The 14,238-nt window shown below is 31.9% G+C and overlaps 1 protein-coding gene across 1 annotated transcript in view; it reads left to right on the top strand.

The window, feature by feature from the left end:
• Positions 1–14,238, top strand: part of LOC105625941 (glutamate receptor ionotropic, kainate 2) — a 136,192-nt gene that overhangs the window by 54,353 nt on the left and 67,601 nt on the right. Inside the window, exons 4-6 of the mRNA XM_012207252.1 lie at positions 11,264–11,439; positions 12,025–12,078; positions 12,160–12,324. Of these exons, the coding sequence (XP_012062642.1) occupies positions 11,264–11,439; positions 12,025–12,078; positions 12,160–12,324 (395 nt within the window). The remainder of the gene's footprint in view (positions 1–11,263; positions 11,440–12,024; positions 12,079–12,159; positions 12,325–14,238) is intronic.

The raw sequence follows: 14,238 nt of genomic DNA, 5'->3' as shown, positions 1-14,238 counted from the left end.
AGAGAGAGAGAGAGACAGTTCCATATATTTAATTAATTAAATAGATTTAAATAATTCCATCCATCCATTTAAATAATTCAAAGACATTGCAAATACGTCCAATTTATTGATTGAGGCATTTTATCCTTAAAGACATACACGATGGCAGATTAAGATGTTTCTGAAAATTCTTTATTTTAAAGTTGTCCTTTCAATTTCAAATGCTACCGCGAACATGACCTCCGAGAAACATTAAATATCATTATTTTTTACATTTTTAAATAAATTATATAATTAACAAAATATTGTATATTCTCAAAACTAGGACAAGTATTTTTTAGCATTCATGTATTTTGTTCTTTCTTCTCATATTCTGAGTTTCTTTCCAAGTTTCTGAATAAATGCAGTCGTGAGATCGATATTTTCAACGCGCTCTCGTATTTCTGTATATATCAAAAATACACCAACAAAAATGCATTAATTATATTGTTCGACAAAAAGTCAAACTTTTTTTCTTATATAAAAGTGCCGTAGTATATTATATCATGATATATATATATATACCGTGGTATATTATCTCTCGAAGATTTTTTTATGTCAAATATGATATTATTAGCAGAATTTGTGTAACATGTCAGAATTTTAAGATAAATGGAACAAAAAAAAACAATTTTGATTATTTTAAACATTTTTTACAAACTAAAACTTTGTTTCTAAATACAATCTAAAAATACAATTCAAGAGCTTACAAATGAATTTTAGTTCATAATTGTACGTTTTATTTTAATCATAACTTGATTAAAATTCAACAAAAAGCGTTCCTTTTTTATCTTTAAAGTGTTATAGTATTCCGAAAATTTTTCGCATTAAATACAATGCCATCGTTAAATTTTGCGTAACAATAGATTTTTTAAGATGTGTAATATTAAATTGGTGTAAATATTTTATTTAGAAACAAATTTTTGTTTTGTCGCAAAAAAAACTGAAATCGACAAAATGTCATTTTATCTCTATTTACTAAAAAAGTCTGACATGCTACACAAATTTTGCCAACGGGATCGTGCCAACACGAAAAAATTTCGGCATTTGTACTATGACATTTTAGAAAGAATTTGGATGTTGGACAATATTATTTAAAGGGGAACAACTGTGCGTTTAAATAAATAAATCTCTAATTTGTCGAAAATAACAAGCGAATGATGAGTAGAAACCGATTCTCCAGATAAAGACAATTACATTGGATTAGGAATAATATCATAATACGTGAGAAGAATCGCATGACATAAACGTGCATTTTGCAACGCTGGAATATTTCCATGACTGATTATCATACGGTACGTGGATCGTCATCGTGGTTTGTTACTGTGATGGTTTGCCACGTGACCTTCTGCATTGTCACCAAAATCCACTATCTACAGACATTCGTCATGTTGTAAGAAATATTTTACGTTTCATCTTCGCAAGCAGTTTTTTTGTAAATCGTAGTTGCTCGTAATTTTATCACGAAACAAATTGCTGCGACATTATTATTAAGCCATTTTGAGTCTCATTCTCGAAAAATATTGCATACAAAAATACAAGGAAATCTATAATATACATAATGTAACTAATATTTTCATACATTTTTGTACGCGATATTCTTCTTGAACCTCCTTACCTCTAGTCGTTAAGTAACAGAAAAGATGTAAACAAAATCAATTGGTGACCAATAAGAAATTATTATCTCTATTTAATACAAAGATTTTTTTATAACATTATAGTAAATTAAAACAATTGATGAAACAATCTATAAACATTGAAAATTGATCATAATAAATGTAGATAATAATTAATAGATAATAATTAACAGAAATTAAACAATTAACAAAGTACAATTTTAGAGTTATGCTTTATTAACTATATTAGAATTTTATTTTATGATTGTGATTTGCCATGTCAACAATAGTGAATCGCAATAATGAAATGATATTGGTATCGGAGAGAGAAACAGAGAGAGAGAGAGAGAGAGAGAGAGAGAGAGAGAGAGATAGAGAGAGCTAGTCAATTTATCTATCATAAATTCAACTATATATAACATAATTACTAAACTTTTGAAGAAAATTAATATGTTATGATCCATCTATATTGAATGCAAGAGATATTGGAATTGATAACAAAATCAATTGGATACGTTATCCATGGCTCAATTTTCCGTAATGGCACTGTATTATACAAGACAATTAAAAGCGATGTTATACACAATCGAATGAAACATATTATGCGCGTGGCAAAGTGAAATGAAAAGACGTCATTGATAGACTAACACGTTCACAAATAGCGGTAACATCTTAAGTTTTTCTATCCAACTTTGCTGCTTCGTCGATAATTTCATTTCTGCGTCTCTCTGCGGGATTTTCCTGGAATTTAACCACCTTTGATGAAAACATCTCCCGAGCTTAACTGTCTTCCACAACGAGCTTAGCTATTTGTGAGGGAAGTACACGTACAAGCCGATTAGAACACCCCTGACCCCCTGCCTGTTCCCCGCTATCTCGTCCAACCCCTTGCGCATCACGCCTCTTGCCAGAGTCGACGTGAATTCCTCGAGAGATTTACTGAGACTCCGGGATCTTCGTGTTTCCTACACTTTCAATTCCGGCATGCTATGTACCCATGAGGTGTAAGGGATTCGGGTCGGCGAAATCGTACACGTCTCAAGCATGTTTGCCGTTAAGAGCCCGCGATTCGTTCAGCGGAATTTCATTTTATCGATGGAATCGAACATCGTCGCGGAGATGCGGTGTCGACATGACATGTCGTTTGAGTGGATCAATGTCTTTACCCGAAAAGCTCTCGAGTCAACTATTCTATTATATCATTGTAAAAAATCATGACTTGTACGCTAGATTAATATCATGTGAATAGAAAAAGATTAACGGATTTCAAAAGTTTTATTTAACTCCTAATTTAAATCACTTAGTTATCTTTGATGATAAGAGATAGAAATTAGGCAGTTTGCGAAATTGACTCATTCAATCGACGAGCAAGCGGTCGCTAGCTCCATGGCTATCTTGGGAGCCAGATAGCGTGGCATTAGATCTCTTTCAACTTTCGAGTAGTTTAGAGAGTCGCTGGTATCGATTCACGATTACTTTACTCGTTTTCCGTTTCGTGGAGTTTCCGCGGAAACTTCCTTAACCAGTAACAACTCGCTATCCACTTTGCGCGTTTCTCGAATCGCTGCATTCTATCTAATCAAGCAACGGAAGCGTTTCTTTGTTTTTCGCTTTGTAATTTAAATGTGCGAATTCAAGAAATACTAATTGCGCGCATAATTAGATAAAAGAATTATGAAACACATTAAATTCTTTATTTAATTTTATTTTATAGTATTGTGGATGCTTCGAATGCGCTCTCTCTCTCTCTCTCTCTCTCTCTCTTCTATACCAAAGAATTATTGATGCCTGAAGAATTCCATAATCATTATTCCCTATATGCCTTTAGACCGCCGCGGAATGTCAATTCAGAGCTTTCTCAAAAAGTTCAAACATTTTCGCCTCGTCTGCAATTTTAAACGAAAATGAAATTTCGAGTAGAACATGTACAAAGAATATCATAATATTTCAACGTATGAGAGAATTCCCCAATACTTCTAGTTTTTTGTTTCGGGACGTCAATGACCATAAGAATGTTATACAATTAATGTTTAATATTTAATCGTTCTATTGACATGTGTCTGAAGTATCGATACGAACATCGTCGTTCATCCGATCGCAAGGGCGGCATTTATCCACAATCTAATTGAGTTTCGCTTCCGCTCGCGCATGAGGAGAGATATCGCGCATTAACGCAGAACGAGCAAAATCAAGCCGCCGCATTAGAAACCTGCCACCGTACAATAAACGCGCTCCGCATAACTCTCTGGTAGAATAAACTTTACAATGAAGTCCTGTGTCCGTGGCTGTAATATTAACGCCAAGTTTCTCACGTATACAGATATGCGCGATGTTAATGGCGAGCGGAATTGTGACTGCGCGAGCTGTTTAGTTTTGCACCTATAAAGTACACAACTTACCAACGTCGCACTTAGAATCATTACCTGTGAATCTATTTTTAATTCTGTAATGGGAAGGTGTTTCAGAATTTATCCGGGGAAATTGGATCTGATCCGAGGCTCTGGTAGATTCATTTTTTATCCAATCAGTGTAGAAAATGGATAAAAATAGTAACATGAAACTTCTTCCTTTTATTTAGATGAAAAAATGCACATATGAGCGAAGAAAGCTATATTTGGTCAAAACGGATGGATATTAATGCTTATAATATTTTTTAGTAAATCTTACAATTTTCAATTTAAGAAAAAAAACATTAAAGTTTACTAACTTTAGGAATATTTTGGCTGTACATATAATATCAGCTCAGTCAAAAAATCAGCTGAAAAAGTCAATATCATTTGTTAATATCAACATTTTTAAATACATCCTGAAACTAACTGCAAAAAACCAAACAAATAATTTGACTTATAATAACTTTATGCAACATAATATTTTGTTTTAAGTAAATAACATTCGAATTTAGAATTGAGCTAATGGATGCAGCGAGAAGTATCATCGCTTTTCCAACGTTATATTACGCCATTCTTATGTTACATTATTTTAAATAATTAAATTGCTTACATTTTAAATAATTAAACAGCTATATTAAGTGTTAAATTATATAGCAAAAATAGCAATAATATAAAAACATTAAGTCAGCCGCACTGAGAAAGAGTTTTTCGATTGAACATCGTAATATTGCGCGAATAATATGCGATGCAATATTAAGCGAAAATTCTTCCACGCGCGCTCGTCTTTATATGAAGTGAGTTACGTGCTTCAGCTCGTCAGACATTATTCAACGGAAAATCGGCAGCGAGATTCCCGACGTCGTAATTACATTTAGAATTACATTCATCGAAATTACGTGAAGTGAAACCGCCCCATGTGGATTAATGTTTCACTAGTTAATTCGGCGTCGGTTTTTCAATCCGCGGTATAATAAGATCAACCTTCATTCATCCCGAGATAAGTACCAAAAGATGAGAAATTCACCGTGAGATGATGGTACTTTCTACTTTTTCTTCACCTGAAGAAAAAAGAGCACGTTGAATGCCGAAATAGTTTCGAGTTCCTGCTTCGTACTCCCGCCAACCTGATTTCGTGTCCTTACGTCCCGAGAATCACCAATGAACCTTCAACCTGGCCCATCACAGTCCATTGTGGAACTTCTAAGACTTCATCGAACAACCATCTCCACATCCCCCCCCCCTCCCCCCGTCTTACTCTTCTCTTTCTTGCATCTTCGTCGTTCCTTACCATTCCTCACGGAATCCTTCAAAATAATGGAGTCGCTGGCAGAAGTACGAATCGTCCCACTGAACTCACGACCCTGCATTTTTATATTTCGATGCAGAATGATAGAAAAAAACACAAGAGAACGGTTTGCGTATTTCTATTTTTCTTTACGGCAGAGCCGACATTTTTATTGGAAAATTTTTGCATCTCGCAAATTTCATCGAATATATCACGAATATATCACGAGACTTAAAATATAAAATGTTTAGAATATACATTTTTAACTTTAAAAATAATGTTTTGCAAAACAATAGTATCAGTATTTTTAATGCACACTGTTTTTTAAATAAAAGTACGAAGTTTTTACGTCATATGCATATATATATGTATATTTCTTATTTTCGACATTTTATCTACGGTATTCTGTCTAGATATTTTCTTCTTATTCTGTAGTATGCTCGCCTCGTAAAGTTCGCTAGTTCAAGCATGAAATGTCAAATCCTTTTTACGTGAGATCCGTCAAAACCAGGCGATGTGGCCTTGTATTTTTATAACCTCTGAAAGTAACAGACCAGCAGTATTCTGAGGATGCAAGACCTGTACGATGGAAAACTTCAAGCTCTTGTGCTTATCTTCCCTACGAATATCTATATTGAATGCCGAACGTGATCCTTAAATATTTTTTAACTTAAAAATATAAAAATTGAGCGGTATATAAAATGTAAAATTTGTTTTTTTATTAAACGTCATTGTAAATCGTATATTTATGGATATACCCAGCAGAAGATTGGAGATTTAATAGTTTTCCTATTTAAAATCAGAAAGGAAACATTTTAAGTTGTAAAATATATATATATTTTAAAGAATATATTTTATTAACACAAAAATTATTTACGTGACAACAAAATGATAACCTCTTTGCTCTCCGAAAAAAATTTTCGATACTCATTCATACCTTATAAAATTTATCTTTGCATTAAATTATGTATAAGATGCAACATGATATCATTATCCTAGATTGGCATAAATAATATAATAAATACAGCAAATTTACAATATTAAAAATAATGATAATCAATATCTCATATTTTGATTCTTTTCTATTTATATTAATCATTATTTTTAAATATAAATTTTAAAAAGGCATTGTGTGCTTCGAATACTTTAAACATGTGATCAATGTCAATTTTTTCAGTCACATATTCTGACTGATTATTATTACCAGTTCATTTCCCTCACGTATCTTGAATATTATTAAGAGATCAATAATTTCTCTTACATATTTTCAAATTTCGTTAAGCAGACTTGCTCTTCTCTAATTTCACAATCACGTGTTCTAAATGATTTTGCTTCTAAACATGAACTCTGGCGAAATTCTTCACAGAATCTGAGCGTAATACTACGGTAATTACGAGGAAGTCCGAAGAATATGCAAGGAGGGTGAGTGGTGCATTTGTGAAAATTATACATGATCACTATCATATTTTGCGGAAATCTCTCCGTGAATATCCTACCGCGTGCATTCTTGCGTGCATGAGCAAGAATTTCCCCTTGTCATAATGAGAATTTTATGACCAACTCGGTCCCATATAACGTGTCCAGTCGAGCGCGTATGTTTTACACGATAGCTGAACCATGCGATGGAGGATCGCAAAAGTGGGAATTCGCTCCCAAACGCAGCGAAAGTCTTCATGAACTTTTCGTATAACTCGGCGATCGTCGAAGTTCTTCGATATGTCGTCTTTCCGCACGAACGACTGACCAGTCCCGATGGGATGAGCAAATCTTCCGAAAACAAGCCTCTTCACGATTTTTGACGTACTTAATAAAAATCCGTCTTGTATTATTTTGAAAAAAGATCTTCGCTAACTAGTGATAGTCAATGAATTAGGAAGGACATCGTTGTTGTAAAATATAACTATACGCGAAAAAAATGCATTATTACATCCAATTTAATTTTATTAAGGTCATGCATAACAAAAAGAAAAAAATGATATACAATTACATGTCAATAAAAGAATATATTTGCGAATGAAATCATCTGCAAGTTTAAAATCGATTTGTATATTTTTATTAAAATATATTTATAACTAAACAGATATATATTCATTTTTTTTTCTTCAATTATTTATTTTATAGAACATTTTTAAAAGGCTTTATTTTAGTACAGTATGTATTTACTGTATTTCAATATTTTTTGTTCAAACATTCTCAACAATACGTTATAGCTACAGTTATTAAAATTATTTAATTATTTTAGAAAAATATCAAATGCGAATTTGTTTTCTGTTTTTTTTATCATTTGATTTTCATATATTTTTGCTTTTATGAAAAAATAAAAATTGAAAATATCTGTTTGGATTCAATTGAATTGCAAATTTAACTGTATCTAATTGAATTTGAAATTAATATATTTACAAAACATTAGCATCTTATCTTTATTATTTTTTTGCTTATTACTACAGCAAAGTAGTATTTGGAAATTTGATTAGAATTAAAGCATTAATAAATTGATTTAGTTTTGTATATTACAGTACACTGATCGATCTTTTCTTTTTTCATTATGGAATTTTTATCTAAAAAAATTTTATCTAAAAAAATCTTGAGATTTTTAAGAGATATAATTCCTTTAAAATGTCATGTATATAATAGTAAATTTGGAAGAATCAACTATATAACTTTTTGTAAGAAACTTTTTCACAAAAGCACTTGCATATTTTCTTCATTCTTTGTTGAAATATAATTGCAACTCCGCAAGTAAAGTTGTCCCTCTTACTTTCTTGGAATATTATTAAAAGCGTCATCAAGTATCTTTTTTTACAAAAAACGCATTTATATTCTAAAGCGCTATTTCTCAAAGTACTTCCAAATCGAATCTTTCAGTTGCCGCCGCTCACTCGCACCTTCAATATTCATTCGGCCGTCCTCTTGAAATGCGCATGTTTAAGACAGCCGGCGATCCAATTATTTCGATCGTCTGTCACCGCGCGATCTACTTGAGGTGAAGAACGAAAAAGGAAGAAGCAAGTAATCGTTGACAGCTTCCTTTCGTGCGCCAATTCAGCACAATATTTCGCACTGTCGAGGCATATCGACATTTCGAGCACGAATCGTAAGTGGTCGTCATTAGAGTGTATAAAAATCAATATGATAATTTATCTTCCATAGGAATAGAACGTTTCTTCTGAACCCTTTAGAGAAATTATTGTCAATTATTGTACCGCCACGTTTAATTTGGCTTGTAATTTTTTTTCATCTCGCACCTCACAGAATCCTTATATATATAAGTGATGCAACTAATTATCTTGGTAAGATTTCTCCTATGATTTGTACAATGTCAATAATACTTAGCTCTTTATTTTTCTTAGTGATTTTCTATCTTTATTTTTACTCTTTTTTATTAATGATTATTATTATTATTATTATCGTCGGATTATCGATTGGATTTAAAAGAACGGGGTGTTTTTTCTCGATTTATGCTTAATCAATTGATTCAAATGTAAGCTATATTGAAAATGTTTTAAAATGCTTGAAAACAAAAATACTGGATATTTAGCACATTAGCATCATGGTATAATGGTATATTAGCATCATGGTATAACTAAGTATCATGGTATATTAGCATCATAGTATAACTAAACAAATAATTTCATAAGTAATTACTAAAATTCGTCACCTAATAGCGAAGAAATTAAAAGAGCCCATTATATCTACACTGGTCATAATCATCATCTTCTCTCTACGAATTTGCGATCAGTTGAGTGTCGAACAAATGTTACCAAGTCTTTCTAAAAAATATAACAAATACGAACATTTTATATATAATAATATTTTAATCTAAAGAATCAAACAGAAAATATGAAGCAAATTTCGTTTTCTACATCATCATTCTTTTCAAATACAAAAATATAAGATTATGAAACACGTTTATTATATAAATTTTATTATACATAAACATGCAAAATATAACAGAATCATTTCTCAATGTTCGTCGTTGAAAGCCAGGATAATACCATGCCGTTAAGTTCAAAACCGCGACGCGGATCGTAGTGAGAAATTGCGTCGCATTGCGCTCATTTCCGCACGTCACGTTTCGCTCTCTAGAAACGCGGTCTTCCTCGGTATTCCTTAAACACAATGTATGTTAAGTCAGGCAATGCCAATTCCCTAGTTAGTAATCTGTAAATTGTACAATTCTCTCACATTGTAGAATCGTAAACGACGTACCATCCTTCCACTTTGATGGATGTTCGTATTCTGTATCTGTTACAACGCCTTGAAACGTAACTCGCGATAACGCATCCTCTTTATGGCTTCTCGCCATGTCAATTTTAATAAAAGGTACCGCTTCTCTCTCTCTCTCTCTCTCTCTCTCTCTTTCTTTCTCTTCCGATCTTTATCTCGCATGTCGTCCGCGAAATTACGAAGAGCAGTAAAACGCTCGAAATGCTATTTTAATTAAAACCGCCGTTTCAAACGACTCCCATGAAAGTACGTTCTTAGTATACACAGAATGTTCATAATTTAAACTGCAACGAGTCACACCACAAACCGCAAGAAATATTCAACTTATTATTTTCAATTCAAACTGTAACGCTCATCTAACCAATTTCATTACCTATTTAAACTTTTCGTTATCACACCTTGCGCAAAATATTAATACTAATTTATTAATAATTATAGTTATTCTTTTTTAATAATCATGCAAATAAAAAAAAATTACACACTTGAAAATTTTTAGAACTTTTTTTAGAAGAAAATTTGTAGAACAATTGTTTATGATTAAATTGAAACAAAATGAAAAGTCGATGAGATATCTTGATAATATCACAATAAAAATAAGTTATATAATCGATAAGTTATATAATATTTATAAAATAGACTTTTATAAATGTTGAATTTGTATTATACTATTATGTAAAAATAATTTTCTTATCACTGTTTTCTTTAAACACAACTTGATATGTGACGACCGCAAAGATATTACATTCGGTCACTATTGGTGCTTCAGTGAAACATGCGCGTTTAACTTCCAGCCAGTCATTCATAGTGTTTCCCAAGATAGTCATCCGATGTTGTCCCCCAGGATACAAAATCTGCTTACATGAGAACATTGGTCTTACTCGAGTTGCTCAACACGGCTTCAATTAAATTCGGTTTCTTACTCGCTCCTAGATTAATTACTGCTACCATTTGAATGTACAAGAATACATGACAAAGTACATTTTCCTTTTTTTTCTTCCTTTTTCTTTTCTGAAAAAACGGTCTATGATAGTACCGTTTTTTCCTATTTTATTTAAGTAACACGTTACCTTTTTTTTTTACAAAATAGAAGTGTAACTCATATCTATACTGTTATAGAAAATGTTTTATTTCAAATTAAATTAATGATTGATATTAATTGATAACTAATGATGCAAGTAAAATTAGTAGATCATTGTGATTTTATTTTTTATATCATTAGAAGCATTTAAGCGAATAAATATAAACTTTGTGTTATCTAATATATACGTTAACATGGTATAATCAATACGATCGGCCTAGACGTCAATACGCTCAAGTAAACTCGACCGCATCAATCAGCAGATCGTTTGCATGGGTGAAATTATCTCGACTTCGGCACTCCGTCCAATAGAAACTGACAGATCGAAACGTTGCCGCCTGTCTCCAACATGCGTCAGAATCTCAAGAGTCAAAGTTTCAGCGGGTAACTTGCAAGAGAACAGAGCTTGTCTCTCCCCGGAAGACCTGCAAGTCAGATACCTTGATTACTTAGGCGTTGAAGAGTATTGATTTCGTCGGATAGCGCGATTCACGGGTTTCCGTGTCATTAAGCGACCTGATAATTCCTACGGAGATCGTGAAACAAATGATTCGCTCGTGTTGACATCGACAATCTTCATAAATTAACTTTTTATATCTTGTGCTATTGGAATACATTGAGATAAGTACATATCTACTTCGGCTTTTAGGATTAATGAAGCTTCGGGAGCTGGTGAAATCACCGAAAATCCGTGGTATCGAAGTCAGTCTCCGACAGGCAGATCCCAACTCATACAGGCAGGTCCTTTCCGAAATGAAGAGTAAAGAATTTCGAAATATCATCGTGGACACAAAACCCGAGCACATGCATCATTTTCTACGAATGGTAAATCACTCTGCACACATATTACATTAACACATATCTTCTAAAAAAAATAAAAATGTGTGGATTTTACATTTTTTTACGATGTTTATAGAATTTTTACCGTATAATGTTGATATAAATGAACATTTAATTTAATTTTATGAGTATAAATTTAATATTATGGTTTAAAATTTTAATAGCATTAAATCTACATTGTGTTAATAGTGTTTATATATCATTAACATCACCAACACGATGAGAATTAATATTCATGATATTAAATCCACACCTAAATTTTTTATACGTATTATATACATATATAAATTATTTTTCAAATATTTTGCTATTATTGAAAGAAAATCTGCTAGTTAATTATGAAAATATTTGGATATTAAAAAATTATGGGAAAGAATGTTTAAATAAATTATTGTTGAAAAAAAAATTGATTCTAAATTGTTCCAAAAATTCATACGCAAAAAAAATATTTCAGAGATAAAAATAACGGTAAATTTGGTTCCGATTTTAAAATAGATTTATATTTTACATATAATATTTTCTATCACAAAAGTAGTCTCAACTAACCGTACAGTTTCACATACATTACAGATCCTGCAGCTGCAGATGAATGATTACAAGTACCACTACCTCTTCACGACTTTCGTAAGTACCCTAGGGATATTGAAACGCACATTCAAGATCCACTTGGTCTGCGACTCGATTCGCTCACTCGCTTTTCCGCAGGATATCGAAACCTTCGATCTCGAGGACTTCAAGTACAATTTTGTCAATATCACTGCCTTTCGTTTGGTCGACGCGGACGACGTCGGTGTACGTAGTATCCTGAGGGACATGGAACGCTATCAGCCATCGGGAAACACGATCCTCAACAAATCGAGAATCATCCAGGTAAGCACACATGAATCTTCTGTTTATAAAAACTCATGCAGTACACATATGAAGAAAGATATGACGCTTGCGAGTCTTGACTTTATAATTAAAGTTTATAGGATGTAAAATTTATGACGCGAGGGGATTTGTGCAACATCGATTTTATACAAAAAAACGTTTTGCTGAAATATCTAAAAATTTAGTTAGATACAGATCTGAAAATAATTTTGTTGAACTATCAAAATACTTATGTAGAATTCGTAAACTGGTTAAAATGTTAAAATTTTTGGTCATCAACAATTTAAGTGTTCTACATAAATTTTTTATAATTTAACAAAATTATTTTCAAATCTGTATTTAGCTAAATTTTTAGCTAAATTTCATCAAAATCATTCTTTCTATGTAATTTAATATTTCTTCGATATATTACAAATACAATTTCGCATTTCGTAGAAAGTTTTTCATTAATAAAAGGAAAAAATTGTACACCCCGGAAAATTGGTAGAGGAAGGCCCCTGTTATAAATATTTACCGAGTTCATTTTGGGTAAATGCTAAAAGTCTATGGACAGAATTTAAAAAAATAATAGATTATTTTGAAGGGAATTTAATAAGATTTAAGCTGATGTTACATAAAATTTAATTCAAATTTCATTTTTTTTTAAATTAAAGAAATGTAAAAAGTGAGCAAATCGCAAAGTCAAAAAATTGTACTCCTAATATGAGACACCCCGAGAAATCGATAAAACGCAAAGTATCAGTATTGCAACTAAAAAAACTTTATTTAATGTTTTTTAAATATAAATACAGCCAGGATGCGCGAAAAATGAATACGCGATACATTATAGAACTCGTTTTCCAGAACTCGTCTTCAGGTAAATTAAAATCAAGCATCGCAGAAATAGGCACTCGACGTTTATTCTGATTGTTGGCCTTTTTATTATTGTACAATAACATTTATACTTTAGCAACAATTTTCATTATGATCCTGGATATTACGATTTCCACGCTTTATGGTTTTGCGATCATCAAATCTAACTTCTGTAATTAAACAATTTAACATATTCCGTATTTTTCTATTAGTACGATCTTCCTCTATTATTACATGAAGAATTTATTGCCAAATATTTATTTATTAAATAATAAACAATATTTAAAGGCTCATCCCAATGAAATGAAGATATCCAAATTCTAAAATCTTTTTTTTACGATGATTACAGGCATAATCTAATAATGAATTTTTTATTAAACAGTTTTCAATCCAAGAGCAATAAATTTATAGTAGAACCAATAGATAGCGTTTATTAGTTTAGCAGAAACGCCGCTATCTCATATTAGGCGCCTATTTCATAATAGGAGACCTTCTTCTATATTTACGGCAAAATTGTATTTTACGATTAGTTTTCGTATCATATTTATAAAACGTAACAGGTATACGAATATTACTATACTTCCATATCACAATAACATTTTATCGGCCATAATTTTGCATGATATGTAAAGGTAAGTTACATTGCGCCTTTGAAAGATTGGCAAGATCTCAATGAAAGATGTAAAATAATTTATCGTCACGTGGCATATACGATAGTGCACCTACAGCTTCGATGTCTGTGCGTCAACATCACTGAATGCTTTATGGAGCAATAAAATCGACTAAAAGCTATTCGAAACAATGTGTGTATTGCCACGTCGAGTAATACTACATATGTGAGTAACAATAGCTACATTGTTATCAAAGTAACAAGCATTGCTATTTTCGAGACAACGATAAAGTTATCGAAAAATATTAAGCGGAAAAATCTTTCTCTTCTGTTATACGTAACGAGCTTGTGCTACGATGCTAGCATGAATGTTAAAATATATCTTCAATCACACACACACACATACACACACACACACACACACACACACACACACACACACACACACACAA

This window comes from Atta cephalotes (genome assembly GCF_000143395.1).
Source record: "Atta cephalotes unplaced genomic scaffold scaffold00004, whole genome shotgun sequence".
NCBI lineage: Eukaryota > Metazoa > Arthropoda > Insecta > Hymenoptera > Formicidae > Atta > Atta cephalotes.
This window is presented reverse-complemented; position numbering and strand designations above follow the sequence as displayed.